Source organism: Camelus dromedarius, chromosome 1 (assembly GCF_036321535.1).
Source record: "Camelus dromedarius isolate mCamDro1 chromosome 1, mCamDro1.pat, whole genome shotgun sequence".
Classification (NCBI taxonomy): Eukaryota; Metazoa; Chordata; class Mammalia; order Artiodactyla; family Camelidae; genus Camelus; species Camelus dromedarius.
Window position 1 is genome coordinate 123060436 of NC_087436.1, and position 24782 is coordinate 123085217.

The 24782-nt window shown below is 57.3% G+C and overlaps 1 protein-coding gene across 1 annotated transcript in view; it reads left to right on the forward strand.

The window, feature by feature from the left end:
* Window positions 1-24415, forward strand: part of CPLX1 (complexin 1) — a 29530-nt gene extending 5115 nt beyond the window's left edge. The window contains exons 3-4 of the mRNA XM_031439539.2: window positions 19147-19322; window positions 23995-24415. Of these exons, the coding sequence (XP_031295399.1) occupies window positions 19147-19322; window positions 23995-24192 (374 nt within the window). The 3' untranslated portion in view covers window positions 24193-24415. The remainder of the gene's footprint in view (window positions 1-19146; window positions 19323-23994) is intronic.
* Window positions 24416-24782: the final 367 nt, after the last annotated feature.

Below are 24782 nucleotides of genomic sequence, written 5' to 3' on the forward strand. Positions count from 1 at the left end.
CTCTGAACCGGGGCCAGGCGCTCCGGCCACATCTGCCTGGATCTGGGACTCAGGGTCCTCAAGGGCATGATTTGAAGAAACTGTTTTCCCCCGAGGCCAGGAAGTGGCACACGGCCCGGGAGCTGTATTTACATTGTGGCCAGGAGCCGGCAGTTGTCAGGGCTGTGTCGTGGCCACAGGCTCTCCTCAGGCTGAAGCAGGAGCATCGGGGCTATTACGACCTTGTTGAGGCTGGCTGTCCCACCGTCTGCCTCTGCGTGACATGTTCCGTGTCTGGAATGTGTGTAGGTCCTCGGGGCCAGTGAGCGGGCGGGGAGGAGGGGTGTCTGAGGTGGGCTCCCAGGACGAGCACGGGGACTGGGGCACAGGCCCGGGGCCCCAGGGGCTGGTAGGGGCTTGGAGGGCGGTGGGAGGGTCCCGGGACCTCAGGACTCAGCCGAAGGGGGTCTTCCTGCCAAGCTCAGTTGTTCCCTGGCCATCCGGCTGCTCGGTCGATGTGAATGTGTCCTGGCAGAGTGGCCCCAGGCCCATCCTGCAGATAGGGAGGCTGGTCTGGACTCAGAGGGCCTGGGGGCCTGAGCCTGGCATGTGGGGAGGGCAAGGGCGTGAACAGCCACTGTCCTGAGGCCAGCACGTTCTCACGGGAGGGAGCGCAGCCTCCCTAGCCCAGGCTGCAGGTGGGTGGGAGGCAGGGGAACCCAGGCCTTGGTGGAAGGAGGCGAAGGGAGACCCTGGGGGTGGGGCCTCCACACCCCGTGGGGCATAGGCTGTGCACTCTCGGCAGAGACCCCTCGGGGGTCTCGTGAGGACCAGTCCCCAGACGTGGAGGCCACAGGGACCAGACCCAGGAGGAGGGAGGGCAGCGCCCACCTCGGGGCCCACAGGAGGCAGGTGGGGCCAGGTGGGCAGAGTCCCTCTGTGAGTCGGGAGCCCTGGGCAGGGAAGCTCCTCCGACAGTGCCGGCCCCTCCCCCACCTCCAGCACTGCCAGGGCCTTGCAGGGGACGTCCCTCTTTGTCTGGTACCTGCTTCTGTGAAGCCCGAGGGACCTTTCTCCCTGCTGCTGGCCCCACCACACACGCTGAGGCCTGTGTGTCTGCGGCTGCGCTGGGCTCCTGAGCTCAGACGTGACCCTTCCCCAGTCCCTGCCTCCTCTCGCCTCCTAGGACCTCAAGGCCGCGGAGGCAATCCTGTCCTGACCCCCAGTGTCCACTCCGAGACTCTACACTAAGGGCCAGGCTTCCCGATCCTGTCCCAAACCCAGGTCCTGAGGGCAAGGCTGGTCCCACAAGCTTCACTGCCCTGTCTGTCTATTTTGGGGTTCACTCTGTTTATCAGGGGCCTCCCGCGTGTCCGGGTCTTCCCTGCTGTGACACTGACCGGGGAGGCCAGGTTCTCTGGCATCTGGGAGGATGAGCATCACAGGCTGAGCTGGACTGCAGAGGAAGGAGCAGATCGGTTAGAGAAACTCTAGAATTATGCACTGGGGAAGATGCTTTTGACTCAAATTGCAGGGAACCAAACAGAGTGGCTTGACTCAGTTTGTTTCTCTCACATGTGGAGGTATCAGGAGGTGGCTCAGTTGCTCAGCAGTGCCAGCAGGGACTGGCTTCACCCTTCATTGTACCACTGTCATCCTAGTGGAGTTTTCAGCTTGCTCCTCCCTGTCACGAAGTGGCTGCTGCTGCTCCAGCCTCACGTCCACAGTAAGGGCAGGAAAAAAGAGACATCCACTTGGCAAACGTGTCTATGGAAACTTGTGAAGGGTTTCTGTGGATGTGTCATGGGCAAGAGGGTCTGGGAAGGTGAGGACCAAGTGGGCACTTCACCCTCCAAACAAGAGGATGGGTGATGGCCAGGCAAATGCAAGAGCCCCAGACCACAAGCCCTCAGAGAGCAGAGGTGCCTCCTTCTCCCCAGCTCTTTCTTGAGAGCCAGGTTCCTCCAAGGCTGCCAGCAAATACTTGATAGTGAAATACCAATATTCATTCAGAAGGGGCTTCCCAAATGCCGTGCTGCATCGAGAAGGCGTTAAGTTACCTTACAGGGCTCAGGAGAGACACCACTTATCCACACCCACCCCCGCCAATCTCTTAGAGTCTGGAAGACACTTCAGAGAAACTGCCTTTTCCCCCGAGACCCTGGAGGACAGGCCTTCACTCAGGAGAGGGTGCTCCCGGCTGGTTACGCTGCAGCTACGTTATAAACGCTGTCACCCGACGGGGGAATAAAAGGCACGTAACGCACTTCAACTGATAAAGTCGTTTGTTTTCTGCCTCATTGGCAAGAAGTTCCGGTTGGGATGACAGCATCTGTTTCAGTCGCTCCTGTTCTGCCCTCATCGCAGCCTCTGGGCTGGCTCTGGGCCGAGTGCGTTTATGGCTGGGAATTAATGAAAACCCCAGAACCAGCTCAAGCCCAGGCAGGCCCTGAAGTCAGCAAGTCCCAGAGACCGCGGCCTGTAAGCCCAGATCAGGTGAGGGCAGCACCCACTGGGTGCCCACAGTGCCGAGAGGCCCCTCCCCAGGGCTCGTGCTCTGCCTGGGCAGAGAGCAGGGTCCTGAGATTTCTGCTGTTGGTAGCCAGAGCGCCCGATTCTGTCTAGGGGCTGGGGGCTCTGGCTGGGGAGCTCAGGCTGGGGTCTCTCCAGACCCTCCTCCTGGCCTGCCTGTGCTTGGCCTCTGAGGGTACTGGGAGCTGAGGGTCCCGAGTGCAGGTGCTGGGTGCCGAGTGCTACCTGTTGAGTGCTGGGTGCGAGGTGCAGACTGACACTGAGAGGGCTGAGGACGCCGGGGGCCAGGCAGCAGGCTGGAGCAGCTCTGGCAGAGCCCACAGGCAGGCTGGTGCCCCGGGCTATGCCACGTGGTGCTAGCGCTGCTCCTAATGTTTCCTTGGGAAAGCCGGGCCTCTGCCCGGGGGAGATGTCAGGCCCCTGTGCTGAGCTTCGCTTCCCGGGCCGGGAGGTGGGCTCAGCTGAAGCAGGGTGCCGTCCACTGCCTTCACCTCAGGCCTCCACCCTCCGGCCCACAGTGGCCGAAGGACTGGCAGGAAAGGCACAGCTGGGGGCCTCCTGGGGGAGGGAGAGGCAAGAAGTGCAGGTGTCGCGTGTAGGCAGCAGGAGGAGGGACCGGTGAGGACGGAGGGTGAGGCGTGGGGTCCCCAGCAGCTGCTGGCCTCAGGCCCTCGAGGGTCCTGGGGGCCGCGGGGACCTTGTGGCACTTAGCTTTCCTTCAGAAGGAAGGTTCTGGGAAGGTGGACTGCTTCACACCTGGTCTGCGGGGTGGGCACAGCCCCCATCCTTCTGTCCTTCCATCACGCCAAGCAGATGCCCTGCTAGCGGAGCCTGCCCTGCCCCGGTGAAGTCAGCAGGGGGAGGCGTCCCTGACACTCACTGAGGCCCCGACAGGAACATCTCAGTGTCCCCCACGTGCGCTGGGGGCAGCGTCTGCAGACGGACAGGCGGCCAGTGAGCAGCGGGACAGGATGACAGCTGGCCCCCAAGCCGGTGGCCGCGCCGTCTGTCCTGGAGCTTGGCTCCGTTCGGCCTCACTAGTTGGCGTTTTGTCTCGCCTCTGCCTCCGTACGTCCTCCCCTGAAGCCAAGAGCAGACGCTCTCGGCCTGGTGCCCGCCTCCGCAGTCAGGGCCAGTGGCGCCCAGGGACCCTCCCCGCGGGCACCGAGCACCGGATCCGTGATCTGTGCGTGGCAGGGGCAGATGCCCAGATGCCTGAGAAAGGTCTGCAGGGCCAGCGAAGGAGCGGGCGGGAGGGCAGGGGTGCTGTCGGCACTGAGCCGGAGGAGCGGTGCTTCTGTGCCAGAAGGTGAGGGACACACTGGGAGTGAGGGCCATGTCCCTGAGGCAGGCTCAGGTCCGGGGCTGGCAGGACCAGGAGGCAGGGACTTTCTGGGTGACCCTCCAGCCAGTCCCTGGCCATGCCCCTCAGTCAGCCTCGGAGTCAAGGCCACCAGAAGCAGGGCCTGGAGCACGGTGGCCAGCAGGTGAGACCGGGCCACATGCCTGTGCCTCCCCTCCCTTGGGGCCCCAGGCTGGGTTCCAGCACTGGCGGGGTGTGGGCTGTCTGCCAGCAAGGACGATACGGCACTTTCCCAGTACCAGTCCCTCCTGACCTGGGCTGGGGCTGGGGCTGGACAGGGTGTGGGAAGCCCGGGACGGTGGCTGATGGCCGGGGCAGGTTTTGCGGCTCCTTGGAAGCTGCTTTGTTCCTTGGGCCAGGGTGGCCCAGGTGCGTGGTGCCTGCAGCACCCCCTCAGGGCCCGGCGCCCTCCAGCGGGGCAGCCAGTGGGTGTCTTCCAAGGGGACTTGGCTTTACATCTCACTTTGCAAGAATAGTCACAGCTAACATACCTGCTGTGGCTTCTGTCATCTGAACTGTCACCTTTTTAAAGTGCTCTGGCAAAGTTTCGCTTACTCTGTCCTAATACGTGGACTACATTTTCTTTTTAAACCCTTCTGCAGTGTTGTGGAACCCATATGCCCTTTAAAAGCATTACTTAAGCCCTAATTGCCACGGTTACGAGCGACACTGTGTTTTGAGCTCTTGCCGAAGTCTTTCCAGGAGCTCTGGGTGCTTTTCTGTCTTTCTCCCCCACCCCTCTCCTCGGCCCTTGTGATTTAGAGCTAGAGGACTGGTGGCAGTCTGTTTTCTTAATACGTAGAAAACATTTCTATCTTTGCATTCAATTTTATCAGAGGTATATACCCATGTTTATTCTTCAGCATAAAAGTGGGTTTTTTTCCCCATCGTTAAAGTAACAGGTGTTCATTGTAGGGAATTGAAATAACACAGAAAAGGATAAAGAAGTGATGTGGAGAACTGAGCCACTGCACTGCTTTCCAGCTCATCCATTAGAATCACACATTACTTTATTTGAAAATACTTTTTCAAAGACAGAGGCCTTCAGGTCCAGTTCCAGTTTTAAAAGACTCAGCAAAGTCCTTTTCATGTCGGTGTGTTAGCACCAGTCCCAGGAGCCAGCTGGCGAGGCGTCAGCGCGGTCGGTGCTGGGACGGTGTCGTTTCCAACGACAGCTCTCTGCACCGTGCATGTTTCGGGGACGCCTCTGTCTGCAGTGCAGACAGACGTGGGCAGAGACTCGCCCTGCGGGTGGTGAGCATCACTACAGACTGAGCCCCGGTTCCAGGAGCAGTTTGTTAATATTGCCACTCTCCTCTCATCTTCCTGGCCGAGGCGTGGGCTGCAGGTCTCATCTAATGAGATACCTGGAACTTAAAGAAAGTTATTTCTCAGGTTGCCTTACTGAGACGCCTCGTGTTTCTCAGAAACGAGCTCGTTGGATCATCTTGGACATTTCATTAGTTTCCTGTAATGGGTCACATCGGCGCCATGCACAGGGTTCCCTGCGAGCCCCGATCACATCTTTCCTGTGGGACCTTTGGTCTGCCCTGGAGTTAACAAGTCTCATTCTCTATTTGCCTCCTTCTCTGTGAACCCTCTCTAACTCTCCACCCTCTGGCAGCCCCACCACCCAGTATTTCCATGTGGCTAAAGGTTCCAGATGAACAGGTGGCTCTTCTCTCCCCTGGAGTGGCTGCCCCAGGACTCTGGCACCTTCCATTCCCGGCTGCACCTGCTGCGGCCCCGATGGCCCTCGCTCCTCTCCTGCTGGACCCTGGGGAACTTTCTGAGAGCGGGTGCGTCAGGGGCCCTCTTTCTGCCTTCGTGTGTGATCGCCGGTTAAGCTGGATATACATTTTGGATCTAAATCCATGTCCGCCGTAGGCGTCTGCAGCCTCACTCCGGTTGCCCGCCAGGCTCTGAAGCTGCCGCTGAGAAGCCACATGCTGTTCTCACCTCCAGTGCGTCTTCCGTGACCTCTTGGTTTTCTCTCTGGAGGTTTTTGCTGTTTCCTCATCAACCTGGGCATTTTGAAATTCAAGATTTCGGGACCTTGCTGTGGGTCTTCTGGCGTCTGCACCGCGGGTGCAGGTGGTTCAGTCCCAGGCGCTGCTCCGGCTGCTGCGTGGTGACCCATCCTCCTACCCTGCCCGCTGCGCGCCCTGGTCCGATGCTCTTTCCTGCATCTTCTCGCCTGTTTCCAGCTCTGCAGCTTTTGTTCTGCTTTCTGGGGCATTTCCTTAATTTCATTTTCTAACTCTTCAACTGAATTTCTCATTTGCGTTTATGTTTTTCACTTCCCAAAGCTCTTTCCTGCATTCCAAGCCCCCCGCCTCTCGAGAGCTCCCCTGTCCCTGTAACTGCCTCCTGAGCCCCACCTGCCGGTCTGCAGAGCGCAGTCTCCGTGCCTGGGGCGCGCAGGGTGCACACTCGCGCGTCAGAGTGAGTTCTGAGAGCCGGTGGGAGGTTCCGTGTGCTGTGGGGCCTCAGGCTCACCTGCGGGACAAGCACGTGATGAGCTGGCTCTGGTGCCTGGAGACGTCCGACTGGAAGCCTCTTTGGGGCTTGGTTGGGGTGTGGTTCCCTTTCTCCAGAAACGGAGTCTACGTGGCTGGAGGGCGGGTTCTGTGGGCAGGCAGCGGGTGGGGACTTGGGCAAGTCCAAACCCCAGTTTCAGGAAACACACGTCCACTTGAGCCCAGTCTGCAGGCGGCAGGTCGTCTCTGTCCCTGCAGCCCTGAACCTGGGCCGGGTCTGGAGGGCCTCTGGTTCTTTTTCTCCAGGGAAGCTTATTTTTGATTCCCCCTTGCTGCTCGGGTGGTGGGTCCCCAGGGTGGGGAGCACAGGTGTCCCTCAGAGAGACCTCAGCCCACCCTGGTCACCCGTGCCTCCCACAGGACCCAGCGCCACCAAACCTGGAGTCCCCCCGCAGTCCCGCCGCCACGTCAACTTGTCTGCGCATCTCACTCTGCCCTCGCTGGTTGCCCTTCGGTTCCCCCAGCGTCGACACCTCGGTCATCTTGCTCTCTCCTCCCCTATTCTGCTTGTCTCTGTGGAATCATGCTTTTAAATTTCCTGACTCTCCTTTGAGTGGGGTTGGGGAAAGCGGTGTGTATCCGTCCAGCGTGTTTAACCAGAACTCAGCAGTGAGGACCCTCAACTGTAAGGACTTTGCATTAGGACACCTAAGGTCAGAACACCTGGAATTGGGACACGGAGCAAAAGGATAACTGGAGTGCCTGTCCAGGCACCTCGGAGGTCTCGCAGGTCGGGTTCCAGACCACTGCAACAGAGAGACAATCGCAACAAAGCAGGCACGGGAACTTTCTGGTTTCCCGGCGCGTACAAAAGATATGTTTACACTGTAGTCTGTGAGGTGCGCAACAACATCGTGTCCAGGATAGCGTGCATGTCATGAGTTAAAAAATGTACTGCTAAAAAATGCTAACCATCATCTTAGCCTTCAGTGAGTCATAATCTTTGCTGGTGGAGGGTTTGAAATAGTGTGAGAATTACCAAAATGTGACAAGAGACATGAAGTGAGCAGGTTCTGTTGGAAACATGGTGCCCATAGACTTGCTTGACCCAAGGTTGCCACAAACCTTCGATCTGTGAAAAATGCAGTACCTGGGAGGCACATTAAAACAAAGTCTGCCTGCATTAGGACAGCTGGCACTTGGACACCTGGCACTCAAACACGTGGCTTTAGGACCTGTGGCCTCAGGACGCCTGCCTTGGTCTTGCGTGGATTCGCTGCCGGTGACTGAACTGACGCCGCATGTCAGGCATCACACGTCAGGTTTCTCACTCGTGCAAACAAGGCTGCAGCGGGCATCCCTGCACGCACACCCTGTCACTCAGTGTGTATTCACTGAGCTCTTGCTGCGAGCCAGACACACAGACGGTCTCTGTCCTGGTGAAACATACATTCTAGTGTTGGAGAGGGACAACAAAACCCAGGTAAACAAACACTGAACATGAGGCCACGACAGTTCCACGCAGGAGGGAAATCCAGCAGGAAGAGGCTCTGTTTCTGAGGCGGTTTGTTGTATTGAGGTGATGGTGCTGGTGCCACGGCTGCAGGAGGGTGGCCTCTCAGGAAACCGCGATGTCCTTAGTGACGGGAACACGCTACAGCAGGAGGGCGTGCACGGCTGGCTCCTCCTGACACACAGTTCCAAACCCCCGTCTAAAACAAACGCTGCAAGTCCACACGCGGCAGCGCTCCGGGACGACACGCATCCCCAGAGTCACACGATGGCTGGGGGATGGGTAAAACTGATCCCGTGTTTAATTACCTCTTTGGGTAACAGTGTGATTTAACATCTTTCGTTCACTCAGCAAGGGTCTGACTACCCAGCAGCTGCCGCCGTTCACGACCTGTGCGTTCTAGGTGCGCTTCCTGCTACTTACACGTTCGCCGCCTGCCTTCGTGGTCTTCCACGTGTCTCCACCGCGCGCTCACACGCTCGGCCCCGGCCAGGCGCGGGGGGCGGCTTCCGCGTGGGGGCCTGTGCACCCCAGCCCCGCGGGCCTGGTAGGCTTCGCCGGGCCAGATGTCGTGCGTCAGGTCGCCCTGTTGGTGCTGGTGTTCTGTTTTCCTAAATAGACTCACTTTGCTCAGGATGTGGTCGGGTCATTTAGAGTCAGTTTGAGTCGTTCCTGCCTTGTTTTTAAGCTTTGTTAAGTGGGATCAGAGCCATGTTTAATTTAAGGATAATTCCCCCACAATCCCGGCTGCCTCCTTCGCACCCCGACAGCTGCCTTGGGGTCTGTGGCTTTTGTGGCCCCGCTGCCGGGTTCATGCTCATAACAAGGCAAAGACTGTTGGACTGGGCGGAATGTCAAGTGGCTGTAGGGAAACACAAAGGCACAAAGCAGGGAAAAGCAAGAAGATGGGAGAAGATGGGCCCTGCTGACATCAGTCAGAAGCCCCGAACGGCCACCCTGATGTCAGACAAAGTGGAGTCCAGAGCAAAGGTTACGACCAGGAATGAAGCTGGCCGTGGCTTGTAATGACTGAACTTCACAACACAGGAGCAAAACGGATGAAACTTGAAGGAGAAACAGACAAGTCACAAGTTCAGGTGGAGACACTCAGCCGACAGCAGACAGGCAGAGAGGCAGTGAGGACACACACACCTGAGCAAACCGCCAACCAGCCTGGCCCACTGACTTTCCAGGCTCTCCAAACAGCACACACAGCGCTTTTACCGAGAGAGACCTTATTCTCGGCCATGAAACCAGTCTCAATAAATGTACAAGACTCCAGTTGTGCCAAATGTGCCCTTGGCAGCAGTGAGATGAAACAAGAAACTCATAACAGGGAGATATCGGGAACCCTTCCCCAGATGAACGGCCCATGGGACCAAGAAGGGACAACCGGGAAGCTAGGAAGTACTGTGAACTGAATCGAAATAAAGAAAAGCCAAAATTTGTGGGATCAGTAAAGCAGTGTTTGGAGGGAAATTTGTGTCACCAGCACCTCAACAGAAACGAAAGAAGGCCTCAGATAATTAACTTCAACTACTAACATCAGAAACTAGGGAAAGAAAGTCAAACGAAACCCCAAGTAAGCAGAGGGAAGAAAGCGATAAAGACCAGAGCAGAGGTGAACGACACGGTGGGCGGGGATGATGTGCCATGCTAGTTCTCTAAGAAAGGAAATAACACTGGACTTACATCCAGAGTATATGAAGAATGGGCACCATTCTATAGTGGAAGACCAACAACCCACTGAAGAAAGGGGCAGGAGCTCTGGGAGGGGGCCACAGCCCTCGGCTCCAAAGCGGGCCAGGCTGGGGCATCCAGACAGGTCACGTTGAGAGCACGACCGGACGGGCCGGGATGAGACCGGCATTTGGTCCCCCGGAGTCTTCCTCCAAACCCGGAGCCCTGTCTAATCAAGAGAGAAGCATCAGCCGGGTCGCAGCTGAGAGATGCACAGAATTCCTGAAAACACTCCTCGGTACCGGCAAGGTCGTCAAGACAAGGGAAGTCAGGGAAACCGTCACCACTCTGAGGCCCCAAGGACTGTGGCGTGCGGTCCCCGGGGGGGGGGGGTCCTGGAGCACAAGGACACCGAGGCGGTCAGGTGGTGGCAGCGCTGCCAGTGTGGGCTCCTCGACCGGACGGGTGCACCGTGCTGGGGTCATGTGTTGACAGTGGGGAATATGACTTCCCCGTCCTGCCGGGCATGCGGGACTGTCTTCATCATTTACTGTAAACCTAAAATTATTCTAAGACGAAAGGTTATTTTTGAAAGTGTGCAAACGATTTGAATAGGGATTCCATCAAATAAAATACGAAAGTTGTTACTAAGCACATGGAAATACGCTTAGCAACATTAGTCCTGAGGGAAACACCGCAGCAGCCTCGCGCCCACGGGGACAGTTAGAACCACGGGCACGGGGGCGGCACGTGTCGGCAAGGATGTGGAGAACCTGGGACCCTCGTAGCTGCTGTGGGAGTTTACAGTGGTGCCACTACTTTGGAAAGCAGTTCAGCAGTTCTTAAAGGTGGAACCTCGACTTACCACGCAACTCAGAGTCCGCTCTCGGGAACTTGCCCACGTGCGCGCTCGGACTTGGCTGTGAGTGTTCAGGGCGACTTCGTTCACAGAGACCAGACTGGGAGGAACCCAGACACCAGCAGCCAGGGGGCGGGTCACCGGTGGACGGATAAGCCTGGCATCATCCTCTCGGCACCAGCGGTCTATGAGCCGCAGGTGCTCAGCCGCGGGGACAGGTCTCAGAGGCAGCCGGACCCCCGCACAGTCACCACCCGGCCCTGACTGCAGTGAGACAAGCTCTGGAGAACGCACAGTCATTGACAGGGGCAGCAAGTGGATCGGAGGTTGTCTGGGGAGTCTGGTGGGAGGGATCACACGAGGCCACCAGGAAACTTTAGGGATGTAGCGTGTCCTGTATCCTGACGGTGGTGACGGTTTCACGGTTGGTCAATCGGAGTGATTTGAAGTCCGTTATCCCTCTATAAAGCTGCTTTATGAATGGATTGTCAGGGCACTATGAGCTCATCTACAAAGCAGAAACAGACTTGCAGGCATAGTAAACAATCTTGTGGTTCCATAAGGAATAAATCTGGGAGTTTGAGATTTGCAAATGTTAGCCACATATACAAAAACAGATTTAAAAAAAAACAAGTTTCAAAAATGGGCAGAAGACCTTAACAAGCAATTCTCCAAGGAAGACATACAAATGATCAATAGGCACATGAAAAAAACGCTCAATATCACTAATTATCAGAGAAATGCTAATCAAAACTACAATGAGGTATCACCTCACACCGGTCAAAATGGCCATCATTCAAAAGTCCACAAATGACAAATGCTGGAGAGGCTGCGGAGAAAGGGGAACCCTCCTTCACTGCTGGTGGGAATGCAGTTTGGTGCAGCCGCTGTGGAAAACAGTGTGGAGATTCCTCAAAAGACTAGGAATAGACTTACCGTATGACCCAGGAATCCCACTCCTGGGCATATATCCAGAAGGAACCCTACTTCAAAAAGACACCTGCACCCCAGTGTTCATAGCAGCACTATTTACAATAGCCAAGACATGGAGACAACCTAAATGTCCATCAACGGATAACCGGATAGAGAAGATGTGGTATATTTATACAGTGGAATACTACTTAGCCATAAAAACGACAACATAACGCCATTTGCAGCAGCATGGATGTCCCTGGAGAATGTCATTCTAAGTGAAGTAAGCCAGAAAGAGAAAGAAAAATACCATATGAGATCGCTCATATGTGGAATCTATAAAAAAAAGAGAGAGAGAACATAAATACAAAAGAGAAACAGACTCATAGACATAGAATACAAACTTGTGGATGCCAGGGGGACGGGGGTGGGAAGAGACAGACTGGGAGTTCAAAATTTGTAGATACTGACAGGCATATGCAGAATAGATAAACAAGATTGTACTGTACAGCACAGGGAAATACATACAGGATCCTGTGGTGGCTCACAGAGAAAAAGAATGCGACAATGAATGTATGTATGTTCGTGTATAACTGAAAAGTGGTGCTCTACACTGGAAATTGACACCACATTATAAAATGACTATAACTCAATTAAAAAAAAGTAAAAACAAAACAAAAAAAAGAACAAGTTTCTTCTGTAGAGCACAGGGAACTATATTCAATATCTTGTAATAACCTTTAATGGAAAAGAATATGAAGACAAGTATTTGTATGTCTATGCATGACTGGGACATTGTGCTGAACACCCAAAACTGACACATTGTAACTGACTGTACTTCAATTAAAAAAAGCCAGAATGGGCTCTTCTCCCAAGGACGCCTGCCTTTGTGATGGTCATGCCATGGTCACATGAGTGGACCGCAGCACCTGAGGCCCGGCTCCCTTCTGGAGGCAGGATTCGGGAGGTGGCAGTGAACAGGCAGCCCTGGGGGGAATGACAGCTTCATCCCACCCTGCCTGGCCCAGCACGGGGAGGAGGGCTGTGTCCAGCTCTGCACCCTCTGAGGGACAGGAGGGCGAGGGCAGGTGCTGGGACGCCCTGCTGCTCCACGAGGGGGCTATGTGTCTGCGCGGTGCCAGGCCAGTAACTACTTTCTGCTGGAAGCATCTTTCCTTCCCGAAAATGAGCTCCATTGAGCACACATTCTGTCTCCTACAGGATTCCGTAAGAAGTGCCAAACTTCACTTTCCGTCTCTGGGTGGCGCTTCGCGTGGCTGTTTGCGCGGGAGCCTGGTCCACCCTCGGCATCGTTCTTATGCTGGTTTCACAAAAATCACCCGGAGGATTTCCTTCTTTTCCTCCCTTCCAAGGACGTTCTAAATATCAGTGAATTATCTGCTTCTTGAATATTTGAGAGGCTCCATCTGTGAATTCTTAAACGTGGTTCTCAGTTTCTGACAACACTTTTTTAGAAAATCTACTTCATTCAAGTTTTCAAATATGTAAGGATACAGTGTGACTGTACTCGCCGATCATTTTAATGTCCTTCCGACCTGCAGCTATTTCTCACTCGTTTTTCCTGGATTTGCACAGCTTTACGCATTCTTCCATCCTCTTGCCTGGAGTGGGCTGCCCATCCCTGTGCCCGGTGGGCCGCGGTCTGGAGCAGGGTGCACCAGGGATTTGCAGGATGGTAACCCCAAGGATCTTGCTAGACCGCAGCCTCGCTCTCCAGCTCCCAGAGATGCAGTGACTGTGGTTTCGCCCGTGCTTTCCAGCTCGGGAGAAGGATTTCATGTGGGGTTTTTCCTCCTTGGTTTTCCAGTGGCATGTGCGACATAGCGTGTCTGCGCCTGGCTCTCACGACCACCTGGGGCTCCCTGACTGGGTGATGGTGGCGTGTGGCCATGTGCTTGTCTCCAGCCACTTGCAAGGGCCACAGCGGAGACAAGTGGGCAGCGTGGGCGCCTGTCCTATGAGGGGTGGGTGCAGGGGTCGGGTAGCTGGGCTGAACCCTATATGTGCTTACGAATGTGATTGCTGGTCCAGCCCGCTGGGACACCCTTCCCTCCACAGCCTGTGAGGGGCGCCCTCCCAGACCCCCCAGGAAGAGACATCATCACACTGAAAACATCTCCAGTCAATGACCTTCTCGCTGTCTGGCACTCTCCTGGAATTTCTGGGACCCACAGCGAGGGTGGCCTCTCCCATCCTTATGTCACTGGGATCAGATCTCCTCTGACATTCATTCTGCCACAGGAGTCTTAACTTTACCCCAAAAGGAAAATAGAAAGAATTGTTGGAGTTTAAATTGGAAGTGTAATCCAGGTTGCCTACAATTATGGATTAACTTTGGAGTAACTGGCATCTTATGACAGTAAACCTGCCCCCCAAAGTCTAGTGTGTCTGTTCAAAGCCGTCACATTCCAGGAGACGACACGTCTACACACAGGTGCTGCAGAGCTCTCTGCTGAAACGATTCCTGAATATTTTCCATTTTTACAATTATTGTAAATGGACTGTGGTCTCCACTTACGTTTCTAGCTTGTTACTAAAAGTATGGGGAAATTCTTAAAATCAACTTTTACCCAGAAATACTGCCTTTAGCCATTCTGCCGCAGGCCGTGACGGGCTGTGGTGGGTTCTCGCCAGAGTGCCGTGTGTGTCTTCGGTCCACGATCATGTCACCAGCAGAGAGGCGAGTGGGGAGAGAGAGTTTGTGTCTTCTCTCGTGGTGCAGGCTCACCATTTCGCTTCCTCGTGCAGCTCAGTGCGGCCTCCGAAACCACGCGGCTGAGCGCTCAGCCAGGCCTGTGCGCTGTGCTCTTGATTCTCCATGAGGAGATTCACCCACTCGTCATTTTTATTTGTTTTCTTCTGCAGTTGCAGCATTTATCTTCATTGCCTCTTTCTGCCTGTCTTATTTTGGATTGCGTGTTATTTTCTTTTAGCGTTTTTTAAAAGATAATAATGAAGTTCCTATCCTTTCTGTTTTCCTTCTTTAAAACTGAAGGTTAAGAGTTTTCTTCCCAAACCAGTTTTAGCCACGGATCCTAAGTTTAGATATAAAGTTATTTTTCATTGCTTTCCAGCATTTTTACAGCTTCAGTTTTTTATTTCCCCTCAATCTAAGGGTTAATTAGGTGCATGTTTCTAAAACTGAAACTTACAAAGTTAGGGTTTGGTCGTCTCTCTGGTGGTTTGTTTGTGGTTTGACTGGGTGATGATCAGCAGGACGGTCTGCGCCGTGTCTCTAGCGTCTGTTTTGCTAGGGACTCCGGTCAGTTTGGTTGCGGTGTGACGTAGGCATGGCAACTGCTGCCCAGTTCAAGGTCCCTTTCTGTGCGTTCCGACTGTCTTGCGGCCCCTTTGCAGTCCGCCTGCCGTCTGCCCTGGGCCCCGATGTGCTTGTGGTCACCATGCACTGATTTGCTCTTCTGTGTATAGAAATGAAATCGTATCATTTGTGCTTGGCTTTTTTCACATGTAAAGATGTTGAGATTCTTCCAAGTTGCTGCGAGCATCAGTGCACCTGCGTGGACGGACCACCATTCACCTGCTGATGGACACGGGGGTGGCTCTGGTGTGGGCTTTTACAGGTTAGGCTGCTCATTCCCGTGGCCGGTGGTTAGTGAACTTACGTTCCCGTTTCTCTTGGGTAAATGTCTAGGAGTGGGGTTGCCGGCCACGCAGTGGGTGCCATGTAACTTTGTAAGAAAATGCCAAACCGCTCACACCACTTACCTGCCCACCAGCAGTGGCCGAGGGTGCTGGCCGCTCCAGGGCCTCCCAGCACTTGCTGTGGTCCATCTCCCTCGCCGTTGACGTTTGAGTAGCCGTGCAGTGGTGCCGCCCGTGACTGTGTTTGTGTCCTTAGTGGCCCCTCACGGGGACCGGCTCTGTCTGTCACAGCCAGCGCATCTCTTCCGTGCTCAGCTGTCGTGTGTAGCTCTTCTCTGGTGAAATGTTCAAATCTTCTATTTGAAAATCAGGTGTTTCGTGTTCTTGTCGCTGAGCTGTGAGAGCTCCTCATGTATTCTGGGTAAGGGCCCTCTGTCGAATGCATGGTTTGCAAATATACTCTCTCAGACTAGCTTTTTCTTTTCTTTTTTTCTAACAGTGTCTTTTGAAGAAGGAAAGTTTTTAATGTTGGTGAAGTCCAATTTATCAAATTTTTCTTTCAAGGTTCATGCTTTTTGTCACCTGTGTAAGGAATCGTTACCTAAGTCAGGGTCACGAGGAGTTTTCTCTTGTGCTTTCCTGTGGAAATGCTGCCCTTTTGGTTTTCACATCACGTCTGTTACTGAGCCCCACGGAAGGCGTGCGGCAAGGGGAGAAGCTTGCTTGTTTGCTTGCATGGGAATCTCTCCTTATTTCAGGGCCACTTACGAAAAGACTGTCCTCTCCTCACTGAAATATCTTTGCAGCTTTGTCAAAAAGTCAATTGGCCACGTATGAGTGGGTCTATTTCTGGACTGCCTGTTCTGTTCCGCGGATCCAGATGTCAATTCTTTGTCAATACCATGTTGTCTCAACTGCAGGAAATCTTGAAAGCAAGCACCGTTAAGTCCTCTGAAGTTGTTCTCCGTCTGCAGAGTTGTTTCATCTGCTCTAGATGTTCTGCCATTTCCACATACATTTCAGAATCAGGCAGTAAATTTATTCAAAAGAGCCTGTTTGCATTTTGTTTGGGATTGCACTGAATCTATAGATCAGTCAAAAGTCCCCGATTGCATGGCAGGGATGAGCCCGTGAACACGGTGTATCTCTCTGTTCTTTCAGGTCGTTTTAATTTCTGGCAACAATTCTGTAGTTTCAGGCAAAACAGGCTTGCACATCTATTAAACACACAGCCACAGACACGTCACGCTCTGTCAGGATTGCTCATGGCGCTGTCTGTAAATGTCACCCTCCAGCTGCTAGCTGCCGTGTATGGAGATCCGGGTGTTTGCTGATCGCGTAGCTTGTGGCCTTGCCAGAGTCACTCACTGGTTCCAACAGTGGTTTGTAGAGTCCTTCGAATTTCCTGCATAGATGGTACGTTGTTTGTTAATAAAGACAATTTTTGCTTCCTCTTCAATCTTTATGCTTCCATCCTTCTCTTGCCTTAGTGCCACGGCCAGGCCCCCAGCACCAGGGAACTGGGAGCGTCCTTTGCTGAAGAGTGCTCAGTACTTCATCACAGACTGTGATGTTAGCCGTAGGGCTTCCTAAGGTTTCGTTTGTGGCTGAGAACCTGACATCAGTCTCTTAAATTTTAAAAACTTACTATTTGTCAAATATTCGCTGAGACCTACCAAGTGCCGGGCACTGTTCCAGGTGTGGGGAGTCCAGCTGTGGGGTTTCTGCATAACCTGCCCCCCAAGTAGGGGACTCGCTCCTGGATAGAAAGGTGCCCCCGCCCTGTCCTGCACTGGGGTCGTGCCCCTGCTGCTTCACCTGACTGTTGAGGAGGCACTTGGACCTGCCACCCCGACCTGTGCGTTCCCCTCCACTAGTCACCCGAGAAGTGGAAGCTCAGAGAAGAGCGAGGGAAGGGACTGGGGCGTTGGCTCCCGCCCCTACCCCCTGCATGGTCAGCACAGGGCAGCTGCTGGACCCCAAGCCTCCCGCAGTTGGAAGCTTGGGCCCTGGCTGTCGGGGCGCAGTGGACATCCCAAGAACAGGTTCCACACAGACTGAGAGTGGCTCTGCAGCCTGCCCGCCAGTGGGAACGTACACCAGTCTGCTGCCCCTGGCCGAGGAGAGGCCATCCGGCCCTCAGCTCTCCCCTCGGCCTGCTGGGGCAGCTCCTCCCTTGGCCTCCTCTGCCTCCTCCTCTTGGGCCACGTGGGCCAGCCCAGAGGTCAAGCGGAGGCAGGACACGGATGCCGGGTCCGGGGTGGGGGCCAGTCCTGGGGCCAGTCCTGGGGCCAGAAGGGTCAGCGCCTGGTGGAGCAGAGCTCAGCACACAGCTGGTGCTCAGTCAATGCCCATTTGCTCAGCAGGCCTGTGGCCCACGTGATGTGTTGGGGGAGCCAGATTTGGGCTCCAACCTGCCCTTCAGGGTGGCCCCTCCAGCCCCCACTGCAGCAACTACGCACTCCCTCCCAGGAGAGAGATGTGGGCGAGACTGAGTGGGAGGCAGGCACTCTCCTGAACGAGCTTGTTGGGGGGATTTGCATTAAGGGGTCCACCGATGCGCAGGTGGGGAGGGGCTGGATGGCGGGGCCCGTCCCTTCCTCCCCCTCCCAGCTGCCAGGGACAGCAGCGCCGGGGGTGAGAGACTGCGGCCTCGTCACCTGGGACCTGCTGGAGGAGCCCGTCAATCGGCAGCTTGGTGTATGACCTACTTTCCCTTGAGTCACTGGCTCAAAAATCTGCTTTGCAAAGTTGTGCAGGCGTGTCTGAAACTAACTGTGAGGCTCTGGGTTTGTGTGAGAGTCTGTATCTGTGCCATTGGCCACTGTCTGGGAAGGCTTCCATCCTCACCGTGACAGTGGTGGCAGGTTGGCCTTGGCCTTGGCCCCCCTCCGCAGTGGTTTCCGGCAGCTAGGAGGGCCCACGTGGTGTAGGCATGGCCCAGCCTGACGGATGTCCAGTTTCAGCCCAGAGCAGTCAACCAAAAGTTGTTCCCTTCCCCCCACCAGCTGCTGGCCTTCCACGATGGGGTGGCAGGGGCAGGGGGGTTCACTCCTGAGTCCCTGGCAAAGGCAGCATGTGGTGCAAATATCTGCAGGAAAGGGAGTTTCTCTGGGCTCGGTGTTGCGCGGGTCTGTGCCGTAACAGAGCAGGACGCAGCACCCGGAGCGCCACGGGCCTCAGAGTGGAAAAGCGGAGTGGTCACCGGTTCAGAGAGAAGCAGGCAGGACAGAGCTGGGGGCCCTTCCAAACACGGGCCTGTTCCCGAGCCTGGACTCAGCCAGCCTTGGGCAGCGCATGTGAGGGGTCGTCAAGGGTGAGAGGATAGAGGTGGGACCTTCGGAGCCCGTGCTGGGGTGGCAGGGAATAGACGGGAGGGCATAGCTGGGGGACACACACACAACCACAGCAGACACACAACCACAGATGCACAACCACAGACAGAGACAGACACACAGACACAAACACAGAGACAGGATGGCAGGTGTGGGGAGCAGCCCAGCCTGTGCTCCCCTCACAAGGGAGCACCCAGGGTGACTGGATGGCTGGCTTCACCCCTACCGAGGGGTGTGGGTATGTGGGGGCTTCTGCGGGACCAGCTGCCCGGGGCTGAGATCACTGACCCACAGCGCTAACCAGTGCGCTTCCCTCCCACTGCGATGCTGGCGGCCGCCGCTGTGCTCCCCAGGCACTAAGGGCCAGGGCTGCGCTCCGAGGCTGTAATTACATGTCTTGTCCTGTGGGCTGAGCCACGGAGTGTGTCCGGGAGGTGTTTATTGTTGCCTGTGAATCAGGAGCTCATGAGGAAAGTGGTGGCTGGCAAGGCGGAGAAATTAGGGCCTTGCTGCCGTGACCAGAGCAGTTGCCAGCAGCTCCAGGCCAGCGGCCGCCCTGCCTGGCACACCCAGGGGCCCGCCACACGCCCGTCCTGGGCGCTTCTGGCCCCTCTGCCCCGCGGAGGCTGAGCCCCTGATGCACTCAGACTCAGAGACACACACCACCCTGTGGGGCCCACACACACACACAACCATGCAGATACACAACCACACACGCACAGCCACACACATATATCCACCCCTGGGTTCACACACACACACACACACACACACACACGGCCGCGCTGCCCAGGGACAGAAAAGGGACGGGGCGGGTGGGGCAGGCTGCAGAGCTGGGGCCTGGCTGACTGGTGCCCTCCTGTGCCCAGGGGCCACCAAGGACATGGGGAAGATGCTAGGGGGTGATGAGGAGAAGGACCCCGACGCAGCCAAGAAGGAGGAGGAGCGGCAGGAGGCGCTGCGGCAGGAGGAAGAGGAGCGCAAGGCCAAGTACGCCAAGATGGAGGCGGAGCGCGAGGCCATGCGGCAGGGCATCCGCGACAAGGTGGGTGCCCCGCCCCCAGGACAGTCCCACAGGGCTCCCGGAGGAGGTGGCCTCACCACGGGAAGGAGCAGGAATGGTGAGGCCCCGTGCCCCCAGTGCCCACGTCTGTCACGCAGGCTCACCGGGATTGGGGTCTCCCAGGACTGCCCCCAAGTGCCTGGAGGAGAGGCTGGCCCTGGGGGGAGGGAGAAGGCAGGGCTGCTGTGGCAGTGGGTCCACAGGCAGGCCCTGGGTGGGGGATGCACCTGACCACCCATGGTAGGCCTCAGACCTTCCGAGGTTAACAACAAGGCGTGCGGGGAGCAGGTCTGTGGGCTGCAAGGTCTGGCTCGGGATGGCTGCAAGCTGGAGACCACGGTCTTTTCCAGAGTCACCTGGGTGACCGTCCCTTGTGCCCGGGGCAGCCAGAGCCTCGTGCCTGTCACAGGTGGGAAACCAAGGCCCAGGGCAGGGCGGGCGTGGGAGGCTGAGCTGTGCTGCAGGGGCATGTCTACTGCACAGCCTCAGTTGTCCGTCCAGCGGCTGGGTCAGAGGGTAAGAGAGGCCGGGAGAGGGCAGGCCTTGGGCAGCTGCTCTGGCCAGTCCAAGGTGGGCTGGAGTGGTGGGGTGAGGGAGCTGAGGGAGGGGCAGAGACATCGAGATGGGGAGGGGAGGGGTGAGGAGAGGGCTGGAGCAGCTGTGTTTGGAGCGCCTGTCCATCTGTCCATCTGTGTTCAACCACCCAGCTGGCCATGGCTTCACCCCACGTGGACACCCGGTGGGGAATCGGGAGGTGAACTTGTTGATTCCAGCTCTCAGGCCTCATAAACAGGTCACAAAGTGTGGACAGGCCTCGGATCCCCCTGGGGTGTGCAGGGTGTGGGGCTGTGGGGATGGCCTCCCCAGCACCCAGTGAGCCCCAACCCAGAGCCTTGGGAACTCTCCTGGGGCCCAGGTGTGGATGCGGCCTGGGCCCCGAGGCTAAGGTGGGGGCGGGTAGAGGCGGATTGTGCGCGTGTTCGTGTGACAGCACACTCGGCTCATTTTATCTTTAACGTGAAAGTGCCCCCGTCCCTCCTCTCTTCAAACCCTCCAGTGGCCCCCATTTCTTCCTGGGCCCCAGCCCCAGGTGCATGGTGACCTCTGCCCCCACGGCTCTGCTTGTAGGCCCCATCCCCCCCCCCCTTGCCACTGCCCCAGGGCCTTGGCACAGCTGCTTATCCCTGGAGCTCCCAGAGGCACCTCTCTCCCTTCCCCTCCCCACCCCCTCCCTGCTTCTATTTTGCTCCCCCACCTGCCCTCCTTCAACACACTCATACTTTTTACCTGTTTGTTGGTCCCCACCCACTTGCCCCGGAAGGCAGGAGCTTTGTCTGCACTGGGCTGCTCCCATTGGCTGCGAGCTTTGACTGTCTGCGCTGGGCTGTTACCATTGGCTAACGCTGTCCTCCACCCTCTGGCTGCTGAGCTAGTGAATGAGTGATGAAAAGGCATCAGCTCCAGGGTCTTCTCTTTCTCAGGAGCACCTGGTGGGACTTTGGGCCACAGAGTGAGTCCCAGTGGGAGTGGGGGGGTTGCAGCTCCACGGGCAGCCAGAGGGCAGGGTGACCCTCACCAAACTTCCCCAGCCTGGGTCAGGTGATGGATCACATGCTTCTGGGGTGGCCACATGGAAATGCCCTCCAGCCTGGTGTCACTGGGGTCCCCTCACCAGGGGTCCTACTTCCCTAGACGAGCAACTCCCCACCTGGGGCCCCCTTGGGTGGGCTGACCACCTTCTGAACCCCCTCCAGGCCACCCCTCACCTGTGCCAGCTCCCAGAGGCGCCGTGGCCCCACCAGCCACAGAGGTCTTGTCCCTACCAGGCCTCAGTGTGCATATCCAGGGTTCTGGTCTTGCCCGCCCAGGGGGGCGCTGTGGTGTCTGCTGAGTCACTGCTAGAGCTGGGGTCAGAGCTGGGCCCCCACCCCACCCTGCAGGTCACTTCTCCTGCTGTGGTGGGACTAAGCAGGCAGGACTAGTCGGCCTACAGGGAAAGTGTGGGGTGTGCTGGGGAGCACACAGACACCACAGAGTTGAGTCTGCCGGGTGGGGGCCCTTCCTGGGTGGCCACCGACCTCAAGGAGGTGGCAGTCGCCCGGCCAGACGTGGGGTTGTGCAGGGAAGAGAGGGCGATGCTGATCACCCCCTGCAACCCCATCTCCTTATGGACCAGGAGCGTCCTATATGTTCTGGATGCCTGAGCCCGGGGAGCCCCACGTCCTTCTGGCCTCACCATTCCAGTCTCCAGAATCTAGTCCACCCCTCCGAGGAGCCTCCAGTTCATCAGAGAGCTGCCCACCCTGCCCCAGGTCTCGGGGAAGTGGGAGGAGAGGCTGCCCTGGTGGTGCAGGGTGGCCGCCAAATCTGCCCCCTTGCCCAGCTGTCTCGACCATGAGGGCGGGGCGCCCCCTGGTGGCTGGTGCGGGCAGCTCAGCACCGGGCATCCCCTGCCCCCCATCCCCGATGCGCCCCCAGGCCCTGCCCCCGCGAGGTCCGCACCGTTCCCCGAAGAGCCCTCCTCCACCTGGCATGCATAGGTAACCCCCCACTGCCTTCCCGCTCCACACAGGTGGGAACCCTGACCTTCAGGTGTGACTTCCCCAATGGCCCTCTCTGGCCCTGGGGTCCCAGACACACTTCCCCCAGCCCTCTCCAGGTGCAGCGTCCACTCACCCAGCTGTGCGGTACAGGGCCCCATCATGGTGGGAGACCCATCAAATGGAGGCTAGAGGGCTGGAGGGCCGGGCTAGAGTCACCCGTCCTCTGGGCGCCCGGCTCTCCAGGTGACCTAGTCTGCATTTGAGATTTCTCACCTCGGCGGGGGCTGGTGAGCTGAGCCTCCTCTCCCTAGACTGTCATGACGCACTGAGCGGGTCCAGGTGGGAGAGGACATTGGCCCACCTGTTTCATTTGCATACGCACCGCCTGGTTTGCACACGCACTTCCTAATTTGCATAGCCACCTTCTGGTTTGCACGTGCACTGCCAGGTTTGGTGCTTTCAGTCGCCCCCATTCCGCAGCTTGGAGCCAGACCCAGCACCGAGCTGGTGGGTCCTAGTCGACCTGGCCCCCACTTCCCCCTGAGGTCACTCAAGACCCAGCCTGAGGTTTCTGCTGATACTAGCAGGTGGGGGAGTGACTGCCGATTATTCGTTGTTTGGTCACACTACTGATTCTCACAGTCCTTAGTGCCGTGTTGCCATAGGTCACTGGCTGCCCTGGGCTTCCTCTCAGCCATGGGCTGTGCAGTGGAGCCCTGCCGTCTCAGTGGTCAAGGACCACTCTGGTCAAACCACATCAGAGCAGGCTCTGAGAAGGGCCCTAGGTCAGGAGCCCCACCCGGGCAGAGAAAGGTGACCCTCAGGTCTGCCCCGCGTGGCCTTAACCTCGGAATGACTTTGATCCTGAGTGGAGTGACTGGCCTGTGGTCTAGGGTCTCCTTCCTGGACCCCAGAGGGAAGGACTCTGACACAGTCCCTCCCCAACCCCCTGAGTTGCTTCCCTGGTCAGGGAGGTCCCTCTGCGTGATCATACACCACACGTTCCTGCCCTTACATGCGTGTCTTGCTGTCACTCCCCTGCTGCACCAGCACCACGTGTTCTCCTGAGTGGGGGCAGTGAGTGTGAGTGCAAGCTTTGGCAAGCACAGGCGCCTGAAACCTGGAGGGAGAAGACTTCCTTGTCTTTTCTAGCCGCTGGGGTTCTGGCAGTCTGAGAGTCTTTGGCTCGTGGCAATGTCCAAACCCTTCCTCTGTTTCCATTTTCTGCTCTGTGTCCTTTTCTTTCTCTTACAAGGAAACTCTCATTGGATTTAGGGCCCAGAAAGATCTCATCTCTACTCTTACCTTAATCACACCTGCAAAGACCCTATTTCCAAATAAGGTCACATTCTGGGTTCCAGGTGACATGAACTTTTGGGGAACAACACCATTCAATCCACTCCTGAGGGGAGATGGGGAAAGCCTGGGGCAGAGACATACACAGAAACCAGAATTGTGGGGAGGGGTAGAGCTGTGCCCAGGACTGTTGCTGAGGGCACACCGAGGTGGGGTTGCACCACACCCACCTAGAAGTGACCACTGGACATGGAGCATGGCCACATGTCACCAGACCAAGGATCTGGGCTGCACAGAGCAATGACTTCTCTCCACCCCTGTGGGCCTCTCCGGGGGCTCCCGGACCACCACCTAAGCTAGGCTGAGGATGGTGCCAGCTGCCCTACAAGGTGGAACTACAGGAGGGTGGAGCCAGGGGCAGCATGGGGTCTCAGCCTTAGCACTCGCCAAGAGAAATGCGACTTTCCCCCTCCCCCTTGCTCCCTCTCCTGCAGTTCCCCTCCCCCTAGGGTGGCCCTTCAGTCCAGGCCTTTGCCATTGTCCCCACCTTCTCCGTGAGGGTCTCCCCACCCCTTCTGGCACCCTCCTGGGTGGGGATTTCTCCTTCTGGGGGTCTTGATGACTACTGGCCCCCGTGGACGCCTTTCTCAACCATGGGTGCTGCCTCTTGAGGCCTCTCAGCCCATTCTGCAAACGTAGGTTGGGTCCGGCTGGCCCAGGTCCTGCGAGCACCCCTCCCGGGGCTGGAGGCAGGATCCTGGACCCTCGGGGGTCCCCAGCCCCTGCCTGATCCCTGCCTGCCCTGTCCCCTGCAGTACGGCATCAAGAAAAAGGAGGAGCGTGAGGCCGAGGCCCAGGCAGCCATGGAGGCCAATTCGGAGGGCAGCCTGACTCGGCCCAAGAAGGCCATCCCACCAGGCTGCGGGGACGAGCCCGAGGAGGAGGACGAGAGCATCCTGGACACAGTCATCAAGTACCTGCCTGGGCCGCTGCAGGACATGTTCAAGAAGTAAAGCCCCAGAGCTGGACAGCACCCGCCCCCTCGCCCCCCATCCTGCCCTCCGCGGAGGCCCCCGAGGGGGTGTCGGGAGCAGAGTGCACCCCCAGCGCCAATACAAGCCATAGTCCTAGGTCTCTCCCCATATTCCCCCGCTCAGGCCGTGGGACCCTCCGCCCACCCCTCACCCCCACCCCTCCCCGCACTGCCGTTGCCACCGCCACGGAGGGAGGGGCGCCCGCCACCCCCCCCCCCCCCCCCGCCTCTGCCCCTGCCCAGGGCCGCTGTGTTCTGTGCTGGAGGCCCTGGGCTGGCCAACCTGCTCCCCTGGCAGCCGGTGGAGTGGACCCTCCCCCAGAGCCTGGGAAGCCCCTTCCGGTTCCCACCTCCCACCTTCACCGCCCACCTAGCAGCACTGAGGCTGGGGCCAGCGAAGGGGCCAGCCCCTCCTCCACCCCTGCGTCGGTGGGCGTGGGCGGGGGCCCATACTCAGGAGCACAGCCATAGTCGGGGGAGGCTGGGCGGTCGTGCCAGCTGGGGTGGGGGCTGGGAGAGGCGAGCCGCTGGCACCTGGGGCTCAGCCCCCTGCGGATCAGCCAGGACCCC